This window comes from Quercus suber, unplaced genomic scaffold, assembly GCF_002906115.3.
Source record: "Quercus suber isolate HL8 unplaced genomic scaffold, Cork oak 2.0 scaffold_61, whole genome shotgun sequence".
NCBI lineage: Eukaryota > Viridiplantae > Streptophyta > Magnoliopsida > Fagales > Fagaceae > Quercus > Quercus suber.
In genome coordinates, this window is record NW_027069526.1 from 1,546,677 (window position 1) to 1,555,489 (window position 8,813).

The 8,813-nt window shown below is 33.4% G+C and overlaps 1 protein-coding gene across 3 annotated transcripts; it reads left to right on the forward strand.

Annotated features, from left to right (window-relative positions):
- The first annotated feature begins 700 nt into the window (after nt 1–700).
- On the forward strand, nt 701–5,661 carry LOC136067164 (low affinity inorganic phosphate transporter 1-like). 3 transcript variants are annotated; one of them, XM_065772644.1, is made up of 3 exons: nt 701–860; nt 973–1,026; nt 3,833–5,661. In XM_065772644.1, exon 3 carries the CDS (start codon nt 3,894–3,896, stop codon nt 5,463–5,465), a length of 1,572 nt encoding a protein of 523 aa, XP_065628716.1. In that variant the 5' UTR covers nt 701–860; nt 973–1,026; nt 3,833–3,893; the 3' UTR covers nt 5,466–5,661. The 3 variants fall into 3 exon arrangements, with proteins under 3 accessions (XP_065628716.1, XP_065628715.1, XP_065628717.1); XM_065772643.1 differs by having other exon boundaries at nt 978–1,026; XM_065772645.1 differs by lacking the exons at nt 701–860; nt 973–1,026 and adding an exon at nt 2,959–3,073.
- Nucleotides 5,662–8,813: the final 3,152 nt, after the last annotated feature.

Consider the following 8,813-nt stretch of genomic DNA (forward strand, 5'->3'; position numbering starts at 1 on the left):
TACTGATCTTCTTCTTTTTCTTTTCTTTTCTCTCTCTTTTTTAAAAAAAAAAAAAAAAAAAAAATTATGCAAGCCAAATCACAGATATCTTAAAGTTTGTTCAACTTAAGTAGTAACTTGGATCATTTTACAAATTTCAATGATTTGATTGCTACTTATGAAATTCTAGGGACTAATATTTGAAAAATTGAACAAACATTAGGGACCAAAAGTGATGTTTAACAAAGATTAAAATGACTTGTTAGCAAGAGTCAAAACAAGAGTCAAAAGAGAACTACAAGGAGCATAGTGATTGGTAATCACCTTCCATTCTGATAGGTGTCAAATATTTTATTGGTATCCATACCTCAACGGGTTTGATACAAAAGAGTACTGAATTTAATCTTTATCCAAGAGATAGTCCACTCTTACAATAGTAAGAATCGGAGAATATGCTTGATAAATTCATTTTTACTACTGTACATTTTACTCACGTTAGTGCATTAAGCAAGGGTCTTTAAATAAAAAAATTATTAGACTCATCGAAAGTATTGTCGGAATGATACTCTAACTAATGAAATGGTACCATCAATACAAGTGTATAAGTTAACTTCCTAATTAGCATAAAAAATATAATAATAAATCTTTAAATTATATCATATTTCCATACGTAATAGCACTTTATTAGTCGAAAGAATTGGATCACCACTTTAGTAGTTCCTAGAAATTTCTCTTTAAATACGTACACTTCCCCGGTCTTCCCTCTATATCCCGTTTACTCTTTCCAATACACACTCTCTTTCTCTCTCCTCTGTTCTGAACTGTAAACTCTCACTGACCAATTTATATAAGCGTTTATACTCACTTTTTTAATACTACTCGTAAGTCATAACGTTTAACTTTATTTTCTTCTTCGTCATCTTCTTGTTCTTCTTTCCCTTTGTCTCTCTTCCTTTGGAGCTTGCATTAACTATGTGTTCCTGTGCGTGAAAGGATAGGTAGAGAAGGCAGAGGATCACTGTTCTCTCAGTTAACAGTAACAGTAAGGTATTTATTTCCTCAATGATTTCATATAAAACTTTGTCAATATTTGGTTGCTGGTTCTTTTTTTTTCTTTTTCTTTTTCATTTTAGTTTTCTGAAGGTAGTGTGTGTCCTGCTTTTCAAGTGGGCCATATTGAAAAACCTGACCTGTTTTTGTTTTGTTTCCTGGGGCCGCAATGTTTTAATGTTCTTGGATTTCACATGAGCTTTTAAAACGTTCTTTATTAGCTTACTAGAGGTATATTTCATAAGATTTACTCAAAAATACATATCGTTAATCTCTGTAGATATATAGCGGGTTAAAATTGCTGTGTTTGGTTGCCCTTTCTTTGCTTTTATGTCCAGTGTTCAAAAGATCCCCTAAAAAAGAAGGGAATTCAAAAATCAAGAATTTCTTTGTTTTCTGAATGGGGAATAAGGTAATTCTAGAAGAGAATGGTAGGTCTGCAGACTGTAGTTGTTCTTGCTCAGGAGGTTCCAGGGTTTTCTTTCTATTTCTCTTTTTCCTCTCCTTTCTATTTGGTTGGTAAGAAAATTAAAGAAACTTTTCTCACGAGATGTTTTTTTCTTTCCTGTTTTGATTCTAGGGGCATGATAATTTCTTAGCTACCTGTCCTATATCATTTATTGTTTTGTTTCCAGAACCTTTCATATTTAACCTGTTCCACCAAATTCTTAATAAATAAAAAGTACTAGAATCAGTGGATGGGATTTTTTTTTCCTGGTTCTAGTTAATGAATGTGTTTATAGTATTTATTAATAAATAATATAAAAAAATTAGGAATATAATCCCTTTTAAGGCTTTTTCCCTTCTTTATTTATACTTTATTTAGAAGTTATATATATATATATATATGGAAATGTTGTTAGTAAACCAGAAAATTTTTATAGGAAAAGAAATAATGAATCAGAAAGTTTTTATATATTTTAGTATTTATTAATAAATAATATAAAAAAATTAGGAATATCCTTTTAAGGCTTTTTCCCTTCTTTATTTATACTTTATTTAGAAGTTATATATATATATATGAAATGTTGTTAGTAAACCAGAAAATTTTTATAGGAAAAGATAATGATATCAGAAAATTTTTATAGAAAAAAAAAAATATATATATATATATATATGTATTTTAACAGCCTTTTTAATTTATTATAAATGTTGATAAAAAATTTTAAAGTTGTTTATTAAAATTGTTTTAAATTATCTATTAATTAAATTATTATATATATATATATAATTGTTATTATATGTATTTGTTATGAACACTCTTTTTGTTTTTATTTTGAGAAGAATGTTGTTATGAACTTGAATTGGACTTATCACCGTATAACTTTCGTGTAAATTTCCTCGAGTGGGATTTTCTGGTCCTTCACTAATTTCCTTTGTCTTCTTGGTTAGAGCTCAGGGTCGTCTGCCTCTGGTTTCAGTAACCATATTCGCTGTATGATATGCATAGCTTTTCCTAGTTTCCATCAGTGGGGACCTTCCATTTTCCATAAGCTAATTATTTCATCTAATCTTATCTCTAATGAAAGTTGCAAATAAGCATTTGCATCAAGTATGCTAAAATAGCATAAGAACTAAATATAGCTGATGAAGCCAAAAACTACCACCATCAAATCATCAACCGGTAATGTAAAATAGGATTTTGTTACCGTGCTTGTTCAAATTTAAGAGACATTGTTGCTTAAGCAAAATAATTTTTTATTATTTCTTTGCATTTATGAGGGTGAAGGGAGAAATTAGATGGTGGTTGTTACGTGTAAAAGAAATAAACAATAAAAAATTTAATAAATTTGATAATAAAATATAAAATAGATAATAAGGTGCAACAAGTATTTAAAAAAAAAATTTTTTAAAATAAGAATGCTGATTTTACTTTTTTTTTTAAAGGAAGATTGTACTTTAAAGAGTAGTCAGAAACAGTTTGGTCTAAACCATGATTTGAACGGCTCATGCCTCCGAGATGTATATATAGATATTTATATATCTACCACCAGTGGGTGTGGTATAACTGGTAGGTGACTGTTGAGGCTTCACCAGATTTCAGGTTCGAGTTCTCATGAATACTGTAATTGCAATTTCTGAAAGTCTCAGAAACTAATAAAGCTTTGGGTGTGTGTGGGTTCGGAGTTTTCGAGCTTCAGTTCGAGCTGGTGGTACCCATGGTTTACCTAACTGTACTATGGGCGTAGGACAATGACGGTTGCACGCGAGATATTATATATATATATATATATATATAAAAGAAAAACTTTATGATAATCAATGTGTTCCTTGATTTGAGGTGCTGCAACTAATGTTTTAGCAGTTGCTTTCATCATAGATTGTAATTGTGGCATTGCCTTTCGACTCAGGACTTCCTATGCCCGCTTATCCCAAAAAAAAAAAAAAAGAATTCCTATGCCCATTTACCAAAAAAAAAATTATATATATATATATATATAAGAGCTTCCTCTGTCCCGAGCCAATTTAAAAAGGCTTATTTTCTTCGAGCTGTCACTCATCACTTGTTTCTTTCTTAGTCATATGGCCCTTAAATTTGAATTCTACAGCAGTGGAAAAATATCTGCCCTTTTTTTGTCGTCTTCTCAATTACCTCTTATTTTATGTTTGTAATTGTCTCACAATCACAGTCACAGGTCACAACACACGAGTCTAACAGTCCACACTCGGCTGTCAACTCGCCGACTGACTCTTGTGGTCACATGTTTTATGTTTATACTTTTGTTTGTCATATGTGGGTTGATATTTTCTTCTTCTCTTTGTTCTTTTTCTTTTTCTTTTTCGTTTTTTTTTTTTTCTTCAGGATAAGGAGTGAAGGGGTTTGAACAGGTGCAAGAGATTGTGAGAACTGAGAAGTACCAGTCATGGCTAAGGAAATGGAAGTGCTCAATGCTCTTGATGTTGCGAAAACACAATTGTACCATTTCACGGCCATTGTGATTGCTGGGATGGGCTTTTTCACAGATGCATATGATCTATTTTGCATCTCTCTAGTGACAAAACTGCTGGGCCGCTTGTACTACTACAAGGAAGGTTCTCCTGATCCAGGCTCTTTGCCCTCAAATGTCTCTGCTGCTGTCAATGGTGTTGCCTTCTGTGGTACCCTTACAGGCCAACTCTTCTTTGGTTGGCTTGGTGATAAAATGGGCCGTAAACGTGTCTATGGACTGACTCTCATGGTCATGGTGATTTGCTCAATTGCCTCCGGCCTTTCCTTTGGCAAAGATGCCAAGGCTGTCATGGCTACACTTTGCTTCTTCAGGTTCTGGCTTGGCTTTGGCATTGGTGGTGACTACCCACTTTCTGCTACTATAATGTCTGAGTATGCCAATAAGAAGACTCGTGGTGCCTTCATTGCTGCAGTGTTTGCAATGCAAGGTTTTGGGATTTTGGCTGGTGGAATGGTTGCTATCATTATTTCTGCAGCTTTCAAGGCCAAATACCCTGCCTTGCCTTATAAAGATGACCCAATTGGCTCCACTAGTCCACAAGCTGATTATGTCTGGCGCATAATTGTGATGTTTGGTGCAATCCCAGCCCTGCTTACTTATTATTGGCGCATGAAAATGCCCGAAACAGCTCGATATACTGCTTTGGTTGCCAAGAATGCCAAACAGGCAGCTGCTGATATGTCCAAAGTTCTGCAGGTTGAATTGGGAGCTGAACAGGAAAAAACTGAGGTCAAAGGAAATGATTTCGGATTGTTCTCAAAGCAATTTCTTCGCCGACATGGGCTTCACTTGCTTGGAACCACATCTACTTGGTTCTTGTTGGATATTGCTTTCTACAGCCAGAACTTATTTCAGAAAGATATTTTCACTGCCATTGGTTGGATTCCAAAGGCAAAGGAAATGAGTGCCCTTGATGAGGTTTTCAGAATTGCCAGAGCACAGACTCTTATAGCTCTCTGCAGCACTGTGCCAGGATATTGGTTTACTGTGGCATTCATTGATAGGATTGGGAGATTTGCAATCCAATTGATGGGGTTTTTTTTCATGACTGTCTTCATGTTTGCCTTGGCCATTCCTTACCACCATTGGACCTTAAAAGCCAACCGAATTGGGTTTGTTGTGATGTATTCCCTAACGTTTTTCTTCGCCAATTTTGGTCCAAATGCCACCACATTCGTCGTGCCAGCCGAGATTTTCCCAGCAAGGCTGAGGTCTACATGTCATGGTATATCAGCCGCAGCTGGAAAAGCTGGGGCAATGGTTGGTGCATTTGGATTTCAGTATGCAGAAAAGGCTATTGGAGTGAGAAATACACTTATAATTCTGGGTGTGGTCAACTTCCTTGGAATGGTATTTACTTTCTTGGTGCCTGAATCAAATGGAAGATCATTGGAGGAAATGTCTGGTGAAGCTGAGGAAGAAAATGGAGACGCAATAGAGTTATCACAGCATACTGGTCACCACATTAGAACTGCTCCGGTTTAATTAGGCCTTCTCTTTATATCTTTTAGTATTGTCTAGTAAAATCTTGCAAGTTGCAACCACCGACCATAAGCTCTTTTTATGTTTCTTGCTTTGAACTACTACTATGGTCTTTGTTCAAAGATAACGTGAAGGTTGTAATGTTTTTTTTTTCTTTTCTCTTTTTTCCAATATTGCAATTAAGAAATCTTTACTGTTATTATAGTCCGCTCTTTTTCCGACTTTTTAATCTTTTAATCTTTTAATCTATATGTCACCATTGAGCGTAATCTTCCACTTTCTTCGTCACATTTCTGCACTTTTTTATTCTCTGTACTTTTCTTTCCTAATTTTTTCCTTATTTTTAAATTTCTCATTGTGATTCTTGGATGAAAATAGCCAAATATCACGTTTTGGTAAAATTTGTGACAAACTAGTACTATTTTGAAAATATTTATCAATCTACTACTTTTTTTAGTACTCGAATTTCATAAAATTGAGTTTTAAAATAATACTCGAATTTCGTGAATTCGAGTTCTTAGGTGAGTTGCTAATGTGACACTGTTGACTTAAAATTTGTGTAACTAAAAAAGTAATATGGTACTTGATATTACGAAAATCTAGTACTTCTTTATAGTACTTGAGTTTAACAAAGTCGAGTATCTTTTTTTTTCTTTTCTTTTTCTTTTTTCTACTTTTTATTTCTTACAAAACTTTTATTTATTTCATTTTCAACTACTTGTGATTGTTGTGTCCACCAAACTAAGTACAGTGTCTTGACTTTAAAAAGTTCATGTGCAATTAATTGGAGTTGCAGTTAGCTAAGCACAGTGTAGTCTGGCAGTAACTATTCACTAAAGGTGCCCCTGAGATGTTAGGAAGTCAGTAAGATGCAAAATGACCCTTACCTTAGATAACACCTAAACAAAGCACACGATGGCAGATGTCTCATTAAGTATACTGTTGTAAAAGTGCTACACAAAAAAATAATAAGAGTTGGTAATTTGATATGATTCTAAAAAAAAATGATAAGAGTTGGTAATTTTATCTTATGTTCATAATTAGAAATCATTAAAGACATATGTGGATAGGACCTTTCAGTTCATTACTGTTAGAAGCCATGACATGAAAGATTGTTTGTTGTATACATATGTGTTGGCAAAATTTAATATAGTTCTTTTTTTTTTAACATATCGTCCATGTTAGAAAATTTAGATCCCGGTTGATAGAATTAACAAGTTTTAAATCTAAGTTGTTAATTAGATTTATTGTGAATAAACCTTATTAAAACAAGCTAACATTAATATCATGTTAATATCATGCAGCGGAAAAGTAAATAAGATAAGATATGATGACTTAGGAAAACCAATGAAACAAATTAGTTTTACAGTAAAAAAACTTAGGGATAAACCTTCCTGAAAAGCAATTCACTATAGTAAAGAGAAGTTTCAGATCTAGTGCAAAACTTTTGTCCCTAGACTCTACAATCCTCGTAGATTAACTTACAGCAGAAACTTTCTACTGCTTCAGAACTTCTAAACTCTTTAATATATGAACGCCACTCTTTCTTGCATGAATCCCAGTACGTGACTAACCAATGATGTACGGGTCCCAGTACATGACTAACACACCAACTTGAAGAAGATGTTGGCTGCAAAGTTCTTCACTTCATCAACAATGAAGATTAAGAAGCATTTGATTATAAAATCCTAAAGCGCAAAGACGCAGTAGCTTCTTTCAGAAAGAATAAGACATCGGTCACTTTTTGCATATTTTCTCCTTGTATTCTCATATGTGATGGCCATTAGACCCTGGTTGATAGAATTAACAAGTTTTAAACTCAAGTTGTTAATTAGATTTATTGTGAATAAACCTTGTTAAAGCAAGCTAACATCAATATTATGTTAATATCATTCAGCGGAAAAGTAAATAAGATAAGATATGATGACTTAGGAAAACCAATGAAACAAACTAGTTTCACAGTAAAAAAAACATGCAGGGAAACCTTCCCGAAAAGTAATTCACTATAGTAAAGAGAAGTTTCAGATCTAACATAAAACCTTTGTCCCTAAACTTTACAATCCCTGTAGATGAACTTATAGCAAAAACTTTCTACTGCTTCAGAACCTCTGAACTCTTCAATATATGAACGCCACCCTTTCTTGCATGGATCCCAGTACGTGACTAACTAATAATGCACGGCTCCCAGTACGTGACTAACACACCAACTTAAAGAAGATGTTGGCTGTAAAGTTCTTCACTGCATCAACAATGAAGATCAAGAAGCACTTGGTTACAAAACTCTAGGGTGCAAAGACGCAGTAGCTTCTTTCAAAGAGAATAAGGTATCGGTCACTTTTTGCATGTGTTCTCCTTGTATTCTTATATGTGATGGCCTTTAAAATAAGTCTTATATATGTTTTGGGTTGTGAGAAAAGAAACCCTATACAAATATATAAGCATGGGCTGAAAATCAGATCTGAAAAACTGATTTTCGTAATTCTCGATAGATAGTATCTGTCAAGTAGCTGTCGAGACCTCGATAGATAGCTATCTGTTAGGAATTTGTCTAGTTTTAATTAATAGCCTTTCTTCACTTGTTTTTTGGACATATTTGCATAGCCTCAATCCTAGACTTAAACTCTTATTTTTTGAAGTATTAAACACATTCTAGATCTACCCAATTACAAATAAAGTGTGTTTTGTCAAAGGATTAGCCAATTCTATATTTGACATATGTTCCTAACATAATTTACATATGTCCTAATAGTCTCCCTTTTTGGCAATCCATGACAAAACCACAACAAACAAATGAACATATGAGAGAAGTCATAAATCACTCAACTTATACTCACTTGTTGAATACAATAAAATCTATCCTAACACAAACTCTTGAAAAACTTTACAATAAGAGAGTTCATGGCAAGAAGACTTTAACAACCTGTATTTCTGAAACACTTAAACAAAACTCATCAAGGTATCTTAGTGTGAAATAGAAATAAATATAAGATTGCATACATTAAGAAACATGTGTATAAAGAGAGAAAAGAGAAACAACATATGGAAAGATAGGTGAAGAAGACATACATCACACACACACACACACACACACACACATATATACACATATATATATATCAAAGATAAGCACAATATATGTAAATATGGTCACAAGACTGATGTACAAGAAGAAGGTGGTAAGCACTCCTCCCAATAAGATGAAACACAACTTTCTCTTACAAGGACATGTATTTCTCCCCCTAACATGTAGAATATTAAAAATAAACCATATTTTCTTCATAATTTCTCCCCTTTTTTGTCATGATTGACAAATGGTACAAGAAGTTAGAAAACTTCACCCGAGAAATATAA